General features: G+C 43.8%; 3 protein-coding genes across 3 annotated transcripts; 1 reads left to right on the top strand and 2 right to left on the bottom strand.

Moving 5' to 3' along the window:
• Window positions 1–392: 392 nt before the first annotated feature.
• Window positions 393–735, top strand: MELLADRAFT_93940 (uncharacterized protein; the record flags this gene model as incomplete). Its single annotated transcript, XM_007416649.1, has 2 exons — window positions 393–405; window positions 485–735. The coding sequence occupies 2 exons, from the start codon at window positions 393–395 to the stop codon at window positions 733–735; spliced, it is 264 nt and encodes an 87-aa protein (XP_007416711.1).
• Window positions 736–2424: 1689 nt separating this feature from the next.
• Window positions 2425–5025, bottom strand: MELLADRAFT_73283 (uncharacterized protein; the record flags this gene model as incomplete). Its single annotated transcript, XM_007416691.1, has 7 exons — window positions 2425–3126; window positions 3191–3436; window positions 3522–3988; window positions 4062–4154; window positions 4238–4345; window positions 4407–4627; window positions 4711–5025. The coding sequence occupies 6 exons, from the start codon at window positions 4761–4763 to the stop codon at window positions 3356–3358; spliced, it is 1023 nt and encodes a 340-aa protein (XP_007416753.1).
• Window positions 5026–7518: 2493 nt separating this feature from the next.
• On the bottom strand, window positions 7519–8199 carry MELLADRAFT_112241 (uncharacterized protein; the record flags this gene model as incomplete). Its single annotated transcript, XM_007416719.1, has 3 exons — window positions 7519–7684; window positions 7860–7917; window positions 8013–8199. The coding sequence occupies 3 exons, from the start codon at window positions 8197–8199 to the stop codon at window positions 7519–7521; spliced, it is 411 nt and encodes a 136-aa protein (XP_007416781.1).
• Window positions 8200–15028: the final 6829 nt, after the last annotated feature.

Raw genomic sequence — 15028 nt, 5'->3', positions numbered from 1 at the left:
AAATTGTGATGCGAAGAGATCTTAGAATCTTTTGAAGACTGAAGCAAAGATAGATCAAGAGTTGTTGTTTACTAAAAATATATGCCTGTGAAACGGCCTGAATTACGTTGCCCAACACATGAGAGCATCGGAGCCTCCCCGAGGCAAGGTGGAAAGTGCGGAAAATACAGGGTCACATACAGGGTAGACGTAGTTAGAACATTCGTTTCAGCATCTCAAAGCAGGGGGCCTTTTGAAGCTATGACCAATGCGGATCATTCCAATTAACACACATATCATCCAGCAGAAGGAATCGATGTGAGCTACTTCTCAACAAGCCAACAACCTTTCAGGGTGAATTACCAGCTGCTCTCTGATTGTAAAATATCAAAGCAAATTGAAATTAAAAAAAGATGGTTATGATCTGTAAGCATCTCAATTCGATTTTGACGCAGTTTGTACAGTCAGTTGCAGAAAGTTTGAAAAAATCGCAACCAAAACCCAGCAAGGTGGTCCGTGCAATTCGGGGAAGCAGGCGGAATCTGGCAGAGACCTGTAAGCCATGTGGTGCCAAACCCCTCCAGCCCCATAGTGACCGGGTTCTCTGGACTTCCGACTCCTGTCCAAGGATACAGGCCAGAACGGAAAAAATTTTCCTCACCCGTTTACACCCAACCAACCGATCTCATCCACATCCAATCCTCGCCTTCCATTCCATTTCAGCTCTCTGGTTTCTTCCCCGTGATTTCCCTGTAAAATCAATGGGGTATCAATTCTACTCGGAGAGCATCAAGCTCTTGGCCACCCAGATGGCCATCGACGGCGTCGCCCTCGACACAATCAATGTCACACTACGAACCAAGATATCAGCCGTCTCCCTCTGGCGCTGGAAAACCCTCTACGCCGCAACCAACAGTGTGATCCACGACCCTAAAGGTTACCAGACCCGTGGCCGACCCCATGTGTTATCCGAAGAGCATCTCGCTGTCCTCTACAAAATCGTCACCGGCAACCCCTCGATCTACCTTGACAAGATCCAACAGATCCTTCTACTACTTTCAGACATTCCAATTTCTAGAGCCACAATCAGCCGGGAGTTACACCACCGCTTAGGGCTGTCGCATCTCGTCGCTCGCGGGGTTCATTCGGCGCAGTCGATTGAAGACCGCACCGCTTACATGCTGAGAGTTGGAAACATCCCACCAGAGTATTTTGTATTCATTGGTTCGTCTCTCTCTCTCCATCTTTCCAGAGTGTGACTTGGCCATTAACAAAGCTTCTCCTCGATTAGATGAGTCTGGCATCAGGGGTCGTGATACGCTTCGTTACAGGTGTTGGGCTCCCAAGGGCGGTCGCAGTGTCCGACAGCAGCGCGACAACGATACTGAGCATTGGACTATCCTTCCTGCCGTGTGCGAGCAAGGAATGATAGCAGGCGTGGTCCACGAAGGCCCGGTCGAACAAGTCCATGTGGAACTTTTCCTGGAAAGGGAGTTGGTACGTGCCATGTGTGCTTCCAGTCGACAGGATGTGACTGACTCTGATCTGATTGTCTCAACGACTCTAGCTTCCTGTCATGAACCGTTACCCTGCAGTCAACTCGGTACTGGTCCTCAACAACGCACGAATTCACCACAGAGGGATCATCAAGCAGCTTTGCCGAGATGCTGGGGTTCTTTTAGTATACTTACCAGCTTACTCGCCGGACATGAATCCCATCGAAAACTGCTTCCACAGCATGAAGGCTCAAATGAGGAGGGATAACATCTGGTTTCACATTGAGGACTTGAGTGACTATATTTTGATGGTGGCCGCTCAAGTGATGACCCGCAAGCTGTTACAACCGTTAATTGCTTTCTGTGGATACGCTACCGCGGACTATTGGATGGCATACAACGGTCCAATTGATGTTGATGAATAGGAACTTAGATTTTCTCACTTTGTTTGAAGGATCTTCTATTGTGTGTTAGTGTTGCAGTGCAGAAGTGGCAAACTGGCCTAACCCGAACCCCATGCTTAGTAAATAACGTATTTGAACAATTACCCAATTTGTCTGAATGACAAAACTTTGTGACTTTGTGAGTTACAGTGAGAGTGAGTGAGTTTGTTAAATTGAAGTGCCGAACCCAGTGAGATTTGCTTCACCAAATCCAGGAAGATTTCACCTGTCCTGTTGGATTTTGGTGATGTGAGCTTTGAGCTCGTCTCACAGGAGAGGAGAGCTCGAAATAGCTCAGGACAGGAGCATGTTGGCCTAAGTCGGCCAAACTTCGGCCAACGTCCGCCAAACATGAAGCAAGAGAAATGCGGCAGACATTTCGAGATTTCGAAATGTCTGGGTGATCCAAGGTTCACAAAACCTTCGGTGGCTCAGGTGACGCTCATGAGCCTGTTGAGAACGGCAGAGCCTTTCGCTCGCTCACACTGGAATGGACACTTGGTCTTCATCAAACTTGTGATTTCATCACATTGGTCATGCGGTTCATTGCTCATCACATGTTTCGTTCACTGTTCACAACCACAACTGTAACTAAGGTTAGGTACTGACAATACACAAGCTAGCTCACACACAAGATAACCAAAAACTATCAAATTGGTGACATAACACGCGAGGGTAGTGACACCAAACTAATCATCATCACTGTCAATAGTGGGGCAATCTGCCCTCCCTTTACCCTTGGCCAATCTTCGCTCTTTGTTCTCAACAGCGGCGAGATAGAAACGACGAGATTGGGTGAATAGCTCGATCGCGCTAGCCCAAGATATTCCCCAGGCTTGGACATCACGCACATTCATGACTTCAGGAAATAAGAAATAGTGAAACCCGGTCACGCCATACGCCATGAGGATGGTAGCCACCTCTTTAGATGCCTTATTGCTGAAGTCGCAGTAGGCCAAATAATCATCTAGGGTATTGCGGAACCGGACCCGTTGGAGCGTGTCGAAATTAATAGTGATGTGGGCGCCCTGCATTTCCGCATAACTGCCTGGTCTGACGTACGGGCGATCTTTGATTGGCTTGTGACGCTTAGGTTCAGGGAGCGGAGTTGACTGATGAGGCCGCTTAGGGAGGGTTATGTCTTTCCAGACAAACTCCTCATGGTCCGGTGGTGGATCGTCGATGGTGACATCCTTGGTGTTGTCGGCCTGTAGCAAAGTAAAAAAGATGTGAGATTCAATCAAGGAAATACCAGGTCGCAGACACACTTACCAACAAACGAGCCCATAAAATCATGTGGCGAAACGTTAAGTCCATCTTCTGGGACAGGTCGGCTTTATTGAAAATACGATAGCCCTTGTTGTTGTTGGTTTTCATGGAGGAGTGACGCATCTGCAAAGCCTTGAGGGCTTTCGTGACCGGGTCCGCAGGTCTACATCAAGCAAGGTTGTTCGGCGTGGTATTCACGTTGTTGATCTCGTTCTGAGCGCGCAAGCGCGCTTTTTTCTTCAAAACCGCCTGCAAAGAACAGGTTGGTAACGTTAGCAAACGTTACATGGATGTGATGCAGGGTTTGCGGATATAAACAGAAAGAAACACTTACATCTTCGGCTTCTTGAGCCGATTTCTGCGGGTTCTCCATAGTGACAGTGAAACCGCACTCTTTGAGAGGCGATCCCCTGACAGCCTTAAAGAAACGAGCGACATCGGCATTTGAACTTAACAGGACCTCCTTGCCCTTCGCAAACTCTTCGTGTTGCTTGACGTGGCCGGAGATGATGACCAAATTCTTGGCATCCGCAGTTTTGAGAATCACAACATTCCCACAGTTGTCATCGTCCGAAGTATCGATCTCGCTAGCGATGCGGAAGAGGCGGCTTTTCAGGTGGGTGATACTTTCCCCGTTCGTGTCAAAGGTTTGATTGGTGGTAGGGAGAGAGATCGCGGAGTAAGCCACCTTCTTCTTAGACTTAGAAGGGCCCTTCATCAAGTCTGCTTCCTTGGGCAAGTAGAGAGTGAACGCCACAGATAGAGAGCGCATGGGATCCGCGGGTGCTTGCTTGCCAATGTCTGATGTTAAGCAATCCAAAACAATGGCCAACGTTAGCATGGAACGGCTTTGAGCACATCCAGACCGACTTACCTTGCGATTGCTTCGTGATCGCTATCACACCCATGTCCGCCTCGCTGGACAGTCCCAGTATAATCGCTTTCGGCTCTTTTGCATGGGCACCTGCTTGAGATGGTAGAAGTGAAACAGAAAAAGAGAGAAGAACATGAGGCACAAAAGGACGCTGGGAGGAACGGTATATGTTATACCTTGTGATTTCATGGGGGTATCCTCCGGTGCATCAAAGGGCTGGCTGGACGAGCGTAGGTCAATCTCGATAGGGTATGTTGGGTTGGAAACGGGTAGCTGGCGCATTACTACACCCCAGAATCCCACGGTTAGCTAGCGGGAAGGCGAAATTTCAACCAGATTACTTACCATGGGACTTCGTGGGGGTCTCTTGAATCACTTGATCGAGATCAGGCAGGCTGGAAGACACCAGGGAGTGGATATCTTTTCCGGCGTAGAGCCCATGGTGGTAGTAGTGGGACAACGAGATAGGAGATTCCATCGGACTCGGCATGGGGATCCTGATCGAGGTCCCGGTTTGCTTTTGGGCCAGTGGACTCTCAAGCGCTCGTGCACGCTGAGCCCAACTCCTGTCGTGGTTAACATGAGTCAGCTCGATTGCCAAAAACATCATAAGGGCGGATTTTGAAAGTCACGAGAAAGTTGCACTTACGGGCTAGGGGTCGAAACCATTCCACTTGGCACGGGTGAGATTTGGCGGTTCATGATGTGAAAGCGGTGGTGGATAAGAATTGTCAATCTGAACAGTGTTTGATTGAAAGTGATGCAGGCTGAAGATCGAGGACAAGGGCTTGTGGTAGCTTGTGGTGCAATGCGATCAGGCCGTGAGTCGATCGTGCATCCCAAAACGGTCAGTCCAGAAAAAAAAGGACGGTCAACTTGTGGGTGAGATGGTTGCGGAAAGGATCGTTGGCATGGAATGGTGTAATCAACAAAATGAACTGGGATTCGGTATGGGTCAGAAGCTGATGGAGGTTTTTGGCGGGATGTGGCTTCCAGACGGCTGCCAGGTTTCGTATACTTCTAGATCGCGCACGGACCACATGACCTTTCGTTTGGCTCAGATTTTTTCAAACTTTCTGCAACTGACTGTACATTAGATCACTTCAAAAGCGTCCGCCTGAAATAATTGAGAAAGAAGAAAGTGTTTGCTGAATCATCAAAGTCTTGAAAGATAACAAACGATATCATTTGAAACTTTGATCTTGATATTGTTTGATACTTTGACTGACTTGAACGATCGATCAGCAAATGAAAATACTTAGACAACTATCGATAAGGCTTCAAGATGGATCTGTCTATCTGATCTTAGATTAATCAAGATAACACACCAAAAGTGTAAGACAAACTAAAGAGCACAAATGATCAATCTTATATTTCAAACAAAAGTACTCCAAACGAGCGAAAGATCGATAAATACGTTTCAATTGTAAACAATCTGAATGTCAGAGTCGCCGTTGGATTGTGCATCAGAGCGTGCGATCAATGGCATCCACCTTCCTTCTTTTTTTTGCTGTGCAGTCTGAATCTTGGGAGTCTTGACCTTTCGTCAAGCATCGAGACGAGGTCTTTCAAAGACACTGATAGGCCTTGTTCCTTGTGGTTCCCTGTCTTTTTTTTGTTTACCCAACATTCTATGTTTGTATCATTTTTATGACCCAGCGCTCTTCTTAAGATGAAACGTGTTCGAAGGAAGCCACCTTCCCAATCTGGACAATGCTCTTCGAGAGCTATCTGTACGGATGTGTATGAAATTCCGCACTTTCCACTTCCGCGCTAAATTTTTCCGCGCTTCGCGCAGGCTCCAATTCTTTGGAACACATGATCCTTATGTCACCGTTCGCGCAATTCGATCGAAGTACAAAGCTTTCAACTACAATTCCATTGCAAGCCATTGCAGTGACAAATTAAGAGAAAATTCCAGTGATATCTATCTTCCCCGGAATTCCAACAGTGCGGCTCGGCTTGATAGAAAAATCCTGGGAGTTCAATTTGAAGGAAGGGTGGTGAAGGACCAGGCGTCTCCGAGCGGCTCCGAGTGATAGGTAGGAAGCCGTATCCCTCCTTCTGTGAGAGGACCTCATGCCACTGGCGAGTCATGCAGTTTGCGTATATTTTTTTTCCAGTGTTGCTTTGTGTTCATAAGTTGGAAACCATTTCTAAACTTTTGCATGGTTTCCTGAGTTTATAGTTCCCATCTCACATACCACATATGTACTGTTACATAGCCGAGTTGACTCCTTTGTCATCGGATGAGTCATACCCAAGAAGGGTTCAATGCCACTTCCTGAACCTTGAGCAGGCAGGGTAAAGATACCATTTGATGAAGGACAAACAATTAGAGTTGATTGTTGAAGGAACTTCAAAGAATCAGAATCAAATTGCCTGGACAGTCAGTCTCTTCACTCTGAGGTGGTAGAAATAGATACATGTATGTCTACTACAAGACGTTTAGCTCTGTCCGAAGAGGACTTCGTATAATACATTCAAGAAAGAGATTTCGAGATTCATCAATGAGCATCATCATCTATGCCCTCATCGCTCGGAAAATTGTTGTTCCCACGATTAAGCATACTCATAGCGATTTCAAAGGCATGAAACTCGGGTGCTTCATCATTATCACGAACACGGGTATCGAAATGAAATCCAACTCCAGCTCTATTACATACCTCCCTCAAACTTTGGATTCGAGCTGGTGTGAAATAAGATGTCCGACGTGTGACCTGTAGTTTTTGCAGAGCGGGCCAGAATTTATCCTGGATCAATTGCTCTATATCAACCCTTCGTAGAGTGGAAGTATTATGCAAGCAAATCATTGAAATGTTTTCTGAAGCCTGAAATGCTTTGAAGAATGGAATAGGTAATCCACTTGACATCTCTAAGATGGTGAGTTTAGGTAGTTCAAATCGTATTCTGTTTCTCATGAAATCAGTGGATCGATCATCACACCAATCTTCATCATGATAAATTGGTACATTATTCAGTGATAGTCTGGTGAGAGTGGATGCAAAGAACTCGGTGAATTTGTGCAAGGTTGCCATTGAAACGCGATTGCAGTCTTTCAAACTTAATTCTTTGAGTGAGCAGCTCCAATTTAGTCGGCTCCAAGTAGCATCAAAACATTGTGCCTCACGTAGGTCCAGGTGAGTGAGATGAGGTAAGGAAGCAAGAAGCAATCCAACTGGTGATTGATCGGTTGACCTCTTAGAAACACTTGAGCTAATCCCGGAGCAAGTAAAGCTTTCAAGTTGACGAAGATTTGAGAGGATTCTGACTAAGAAGTGTTCTGAGAAGCGAGGTAGGTCCACATAAAGTGACGAGAGACAAAGATGAGTGAGAGAGTTCATTTGAGAGATAGGTTCAATAAACCTATCTATCAAGAATTGATGATGAGACCATGGGGAATCTGCTGTGGGTCGAATTTTTTGTTCTCTTGTATTAATCTCAATATCTAGATGGGTCAGGCGAGGGCAAGCTTGTAAGATCTCAAGTAAGAGGTCAGGTCGATATTTCCTCGCAGTCGGACTTCTCCACCAGATGTTCCTGACATGTATCGAATGTCTTTCAATGATTTCTTCAAGTGTAAACCTGATTCTTTCAGATCGATGGCGGTAGAATTCAAACCGCTGGAGCACCGAAGATGACCAACGGATCAGTCAATCAAGCGTGGAAAGCGGAGCCATTGAGGGTCTGGCTTTAGGAAATGAACGGACCTCAAAGAGATACGGACGACATATTTCATAAAACGATTTATTGACGGAAGCGAGTGATCCAATGTCGATCAAAGAAGTGTCTCTGTACAATTCGATCTCACTGGTAGACTCTTCGTCAGATTCAAGCCTAGAGAAGCCGATGGAATCTGAGTCGTCAACAAATTGAATCAGCGTCAGATCGATGTCGATTTGGAAAACTATTCGATCAAGCGAAAATAACGCCGCATGTAAAGACACTGACCGTGAGGGATATCGTATTGCCAATGTCGACGGAGTAGCTGGTTTATTTGAGATGAAAGATAAAGCCATTCGACAATGGTTTCCTTCACTTCATGTGGCATGGATGATAAATTATATGCGATTTTGGGTGATTTGGTTTCTGATGTGATTGATGCACGCGACTCATGATTTTCCAATGTAGAGGACATGTCTTGGTTGATTTGTACTTTTTCCAATATGATTTTTATCTTTTGGGTTTAGAAGGGCCCGTTCGGGTACTTTTCAGATATTCTCTGACCTTAAAACCAAAGTTTGATTTGCCCCTATCTCAAGGGGCACATGGAGATTGTCGTCTTTTAACTCGAAGGTGTGTATATTTGAAGGTGATAAGGTTCATCTCCACTTGAGATCCGATCGTGACACAATCGAAATATTGTATATCTCAAGCTGCGCCTCGGTCCTTAGTGCTCAAAAGGTTAGAGGTCGGTTTCAGTAACCAGAGTACGCATCGTCAACTTCGGTTGTAGGATACAGAGTGGCTTTCAGTGAGTCACTGGCACCCAGTGATCATTATTACGTTGTTGGATCAGAGCGTCGGCGCATATACCTTCAGGAATGCATCGTCAAAAAAGAACGAGTGGCACTACACAGAGAAGGTAGGATTCCATTTCATGGGTTTACCATCTCATAAGCAAAGGTTACCAAGGGTTTTGGCAAGCCACATATTGCCAGTCATTCTGCAGTTTATGGGCTTTCATGGGCTTAAGGTCCATGTTATTGTTGACGAACTAGGAAACTGAAGAGACTGAACCAAACTCTTGTTTCCCTCTACAAACCTGCTATCAGAAACGTGTTCATATAGTATGGGCACCGGGGAATCAACAATCATCAAGGTCCACTGCGTATATCTCATTCCCTTCATGAATCATATCGACTCTGAATCATCACACGGTACTTTCTTAACCTAGCTTCTTGGCGTGTTCGTTTATCTGATGCCGATTGCCTGATCCTCTCTTGTACTAGGAGATCGATTGATGTGGCTACCGAGTGAGGGTCCATTATCTGTACACCATTTGATTTCTGAATGGTAAATGGATGGATGGATGGAAACTGGCACAGATCATTGAGCTTGACACACTCAAAGCTGCCATGAATTTTGTATATTGACTAATAAAATGTTTTGCAAGGTATACACAAAGCCCAAGAGCCTAGTAAGATAATTTCCACAGGCTTGAGTACATGTCAATGTTTGGATCATCATAAGTAAATATGACACCTCATCAACAAAAAAAGACTCCTGAACCTGAGCTAAAGTAATATAAATAATAAGAATGTCCTTCCAGTTTATAATCTCAGGCCCAGCCACCATACAAATTACAATCCTCACCCTGAACACTGTGGACATATTTTTCTAGTTAATAGATATCATCCTCCTCATCCCATCATCACTATCATCATCATCCAAATCAGTGAAAATTATTTCAATGCCATCTCTCTCACATGAGTCTTTTAAACCTTCAATGTCTTCAAGATTGTAAGACTTGGAACTTGCGAGCTCTAGCTTTTTCAGATTAGGCCACAGTTGTTCATCGATTAAATTTTCCAAATTTTGATGTCGGTGAAGCGGAGCGTTACCCAACGAGAGCCATGAAAGGTTCTTTGAATGTTCAAAAGCTCTTGAGATTTGAATGCTTGTGTCGCTTATGATTTCTAAATTGGTCAGCTTAGGCAATTCAAATTGAAATTGATCATTTGGAAGTGGAACTGAAATCAAGCTGTCAGGCTCATAAAAAGCAAGCCTAACAAATATGAGTGTCGTTAAGGTCGATTTAAACACTTCCACAAAACCAAGCAAGACGGTTACTGAGACTCGATCACAGTTTGTCAATGACAAGGCCTTCAATGAACTTTTCCACTCGAGTTGATTCCAACTGAAATCAAAACATCTTGCGTATTCCAACTCCAATTCAACAAGGTGAGTAAGCGAAGCGAGATGAATTCCAAGCGGAGATCGGCAAGCTAGTCGGTCATCCAAAGGCTTTGGTTGAGTAGTATCAATCCTTGAACAAGAAAAACTTTGGAGTTCAGAAAGGTCGGAGAGAATTTCTACCAAGAAGCTTTCTGTGTAAGGCGGTCGTTCAAGAGGAGATGATAGTGAGAGATGAGTAAGTGAGATAAGTTGAGAGACGGGTCTAATAAATAAGTTTCGCATTCGATTTCCAGACTGAAATGACGTCAAAGAGTCTTCAAAGCTTGGTAAGTCCATTTTTTCCATGTTGTTGATAGGTATGAAAGGGTTTGGATCTAGATCAATGTCGAGACTGGTGATATGAGGACAAGATCCTAGGATTATGACTAAAAGTTCAGATCGCAACTGATAACATCTGCTTGCATCCAATAGGTCTACATGCTGCTCTGAAACTGAATCATGTCCCGAGACTCTCCAGCGGAGGTTTACGACTTGATTTGAATGTCTTTTGATGATTTCTTTGATGGCAAACTTTAATCTATCAACCGTAAACCCTTCGAAATCAAAACCCTGGGAAGGAAATCGAAATCATTGCATCAGTTGCTGTATCATCGGAATAGGATGATAATAATCAATTAACTACCTGAAAAAGATACATAGAACACATTTGATAGAACGAACGATCAACTGAGCCAAGTGATCGAATGTCGTCCAAAGGGAGACCTAGGGAAGCCCACGAAGGTGCGATTGTCAGCGCAGCAGATAAATATGGTATCTGAAACAGAAGCACGCAAGGGAATGCTTGTCAAATGGATCGTGATTGAAGGTGAATAGCAACTGAATGGTGAGATTGTTGATTAGCAGATGTACTGACTATCATTTGTTTTTCGAAATTTTTGAAGACGTGGATAATGATTTCCATTGAGACCGCTTTCGATCTCTTGATTCTGATAATCTTGCTGAGTTGGAGGAAGATGATAAACCCAGTATACAATCATCTCTATTGTTTCGACTGGCATAGATGATAAATTCGCACGATCATTTGAAGTTGTTATTTTTGGAAGTCTTGGAACCGGGTCTGGCATACAAGCTGAGTGAGAAACATAAGAAGTTAACTCAGCCTGGGTCTTAGTCTTGGGATGATATGAACTGAAACGCGAAGCAACACATAGAGGTCTGATCGGTCAGAAAAAAGAAAGAAAATGGTAAAAATGGATTGATTGACTCACCGTCTTCTTTTCGATGATGTGGGGTTCAGGCAAGGCACGCAGGTTGGACCGTTGTCTACGGGGCGGAGTATGAGCAGTGAGGCTTAAGTGTATGGGCGTACAGAGTACATAAGGGACTTAGCCTTATGTACTCATTCCAGAGTGTTACGGCTATGGATGGCAAGGCGTTAGGGATAACTAAGGGCCCGTTCGGTTCCTTTTCGTGAAATATGTGACCTGAAAACGAAATTTCGTTTTGCCCCTATATGAAGGGGCAGATAGAGATATCGTATTTCGGGAATTGAGATTACCGAACAGAAATCCAAACGGAGGTCACATATCGCTGTTCGGTAACGATAATGATGAAATACAATCTGATCGATTGTCTTCCCCAAAAAGAATCAAACGGTCATCAAAGACCATTCTTATCGTTCTTCTCGTTCACCTACAAACGAGCTTCATAAAAAAAACCAAAACGGTCATTAAAGACCTTCGTCATCATTGTCGTTCACCTACAAACAACTTTCATAGCAATTGACTTGCGATGTCCTCACACCACAGGACTTCGAGTGCAATCCAGCACCGTCCTCGATCTGTTTCGAGAGCTACTGCGGTTCATCACTACTCCCAAACCCACAAATTGTTACAATTGCAATTCATCAAAAAAGTTCTTGCTACTCAAGAACATCATTTTACCATGTTCTCATATCTGAGCATTGGTACTCAGATCTGTATTCAACAGCTCCTTCCACAACTTTACAAAACACCACGCCTCACTTCCATGCTCAGTGGTCAAGCTTGGATTGATGAACTCATCAATAATCCAAATAATTCAGTTTTCTACGATAATCTTGGCATGCAAAAACATGTATTCTTCGAACTACGCTCAGTTCTTCAAGATGCTGGAATTCTTTTTGACTCACGTTTTATCACGGTGACTGAGAAATTAGCTCTCCTACTCTATACTCTCATAACCGGTCTCTCTAATCGCAAACTTCAGAACCGTTTCCAAAGATCTGCTGATAGTATTTCTAAGTCAGTTTTTTTTTAAAAAAAATTCTATCAATTTCTTCTGACATGTCTTCTTTTTTTTGAATAGAATAATTAATCACCTTGTCAAGGGAATCTCCGATAACGGTGATTTACTCGGAAAATACATTCCTCTTCCCGATGCCAACACACCGCTCCCTGATGATTTCTCTTCAAATCCCAAGTTCATGCCTTACTTTAAAGACTGCATTGGTGCAATTGACGGTACCCATATTCCGGTCACTCCTCCGGCTTCCGAGTTCATTCCTTTCTCTAATCGTAAAGGCTACACTTCTCAAAACGTCCTTGCTGCGTGCAACTTCAACATGGAATTTATTTATTTATTGGTTGGAGCTGAAGGAAGTATGGCTGACGGTGCTCTTTGGAGTTTGGCTCGAAGTCGTGATCTTGCAATTCCAGCTGGGAAGTATTATCTTGGTGATGCTGGCTTTGCTCTCACCGAGACTTGTCTTGTTCCTTTTCGAAAAGTCCGTTATCATTTACGAGAATGGGAAAAGAAAGGTTTCAGGTGAGCTTTCTTTTTTTATCATCCTTTTCATCAATCTCAATCTTTTCTTATTATTTCCCATCTTTTCCATCTTTTCATCTTAGACCTCAAAATGCAGAAGAACTTTTCAATCTTCGACATGCTAGTGCTCGTAATGTCATTGAGCGTATTTTCGGAGTCTGCAAGAAGCGCTTCAGTATCATGGCTCACGGTTGTCAATATACTATAGAGATTCAAATTTCAATGGTTACTGTTATGTGTTTTATTCATAATTTCATACGTGTGAAAGATCCACAAGGTTCTTCTGAAGAATATCCGCAATTTGGAGATGGATTTATTCCCGACATTCAAGATACAACTCAAACTGTTACTCAAGATCTTATGGTAGTACAACTCAAGGTAACAGTAATGCTAAAAAGTTTCGAGATAAAATTCCAGCTGATATGTGGGCAGATTATCAAAAAGGGACTCAACGAAGACAGAAATTAAACCACAGCAGACAAAGACATGGGCAACCCATCCCATATCCAGGCTCTTGAATGATTGATCTCATGTGTAGATACAACCTTATTTAATCTTTATTTTACATTTATTAATCAAAGATTTGTTGCTTTATTCAAGGTCAATCTCACTCAGACTACATGTATTATTTATTTCTGAGCAAACAATTCAAGGCTACTATATATTTAATTCTGAGCAAACAAGTCAAGGCTACTATATATTTAATTCTGAGCAAACAAGTCAAGACTACATGTATATATTTAATTCTGAGCAAACAAGTCAAGACTACTAAAGACTACATGTGTTTATTTCTGAGCATCTGGGTAACAAGATATCAATTTAATTCTTTCTATGTTAAAGTATACATGAAAAGATAGAGAAAGTAAAAGATGAAATAAATAAAAAGTTGTAGTAAGAAATAGTCAATGAATGAATGAATAGTGAAGATAAAGACTCACCTAAACCTTTGATTTAAGCCAGTCATCACGTTCCTCAGCTGGAGTGCTGAAGTAAGTCTCAGCCAGCAAAGGCTGGACTAAAAATAACTCTACAGCTTTCCAACGTTGATCACGAGTAAGTGTCGACTTGTACACCATCTGTACTGCTTGACCATGGATTGATCTGGGGGTTGTAGGTTCAGCAGTTGATTGAACAGCACTCGAAGTTGAGGAGATCGAGGATTTTAGAAGTGTGCTCATGTCGTGCAAATCAGATGAAGTTGAAGAGAGGGATGACTTGAAAAGGGACCCAATGTCGTGCAGATCGGATGAAAGTCCATCAACGATGTCGACACCGCTTCGTTTCTTCTTGCGAACCGGGTTACGTTCCTTGAGCACCACCGCAGACTTACCATGTCGGTTTGCGGATGGGGCGTCATCTGAACTAGGATCATTGTCGGACTTGGGATGGCCGGGATCGTCGACAAGGGGCAAGTCGGATGTGGAGGAGGTTGGCGAAAGAGAATGCGTAGTCGCCGGGACATGATCGATGGTCGAAGTGGAAGCTGCCGGAGGTGGAGCTTCGGGTTTCTTGACCGTCGTTTTGGTGTACTTGGTAGTTGCGTTGTGACCCTCCAACAAAGGAGCAAGGTCGGTCCTTGCATCGAAGGTAGTCTTTGGACTTCTTACTTCCCTGAGACGAAAGCAAATTCAGTTATATAAAAGAACAAGAATAAAAAGATGAGATACTTACTTTGTCAGCAATGATTGGTTGCCAGACCTCGTAAGGAAGGTCAATGCATCCATCTACCCACCCAGCCCCACTAAGTGAATCGAGATATTTGTAATCGGCGTAAAGGTCACGTAACTGAGTAGCAATAAAAAAACAAAGCAAAAAAAAGAAGTTTGATTAGTTTGTAATGAAAATAAAAGAATAATTAAAGAAAAAGAAAGAGAGAAAGTGAAGGAAAGAAGCTTACTATGTACCATCGGGACTTGCAGTTCTGAACCTCTTTAGGTTGACTTAGATGAATGACACCATCGATTTCTTTCCTTTCGCTACCTCTGAGTCGTTTGACAACCGCTTGCCAAGTTGGATTTTTGAATCCATGAGCAGTCGTAGCGTTCTCGGGTCCGATGGGTTTGCCATCGGCTGGCTGGCGTTCAGCGGTCAAGATGTCAATCATGGCTCAATCATCATCATCATCCCATTTAACATGCGGTGATATTTTGTCAGCTGCCACAGGCTCCGTCGCAGATTGGGTAGCGGATTGGGTAACAGGCTCCGTCGCAGATTGGGTAGCGGATTGGGTAACAGGCTCCGTCGCAGATTGGGTAGTAGGCTCCGTCACAGGTTTGGCTTTTCGAACAGCCGGTTTAGCACGA

The sequence above is a fragment of the Melampsora larici-populina genome (assembly GCF_000204055.1).
Source record: "Melampsora larici-populina 98AG31 unplaced genomic scaffold MELLAscaffold_63, whole genome shotgun sequence".
Classification (NCBI taxonomy): Eukaryota; Fungi; Basidiomycota; class Pucciniomycetes; order Pucciniales; family Melampsoraceae; genus Melampsora; species Melampsora laricis-populina.
This window is presented reverse-complemented; position numbering and strand designations above follow the sequence as displayed.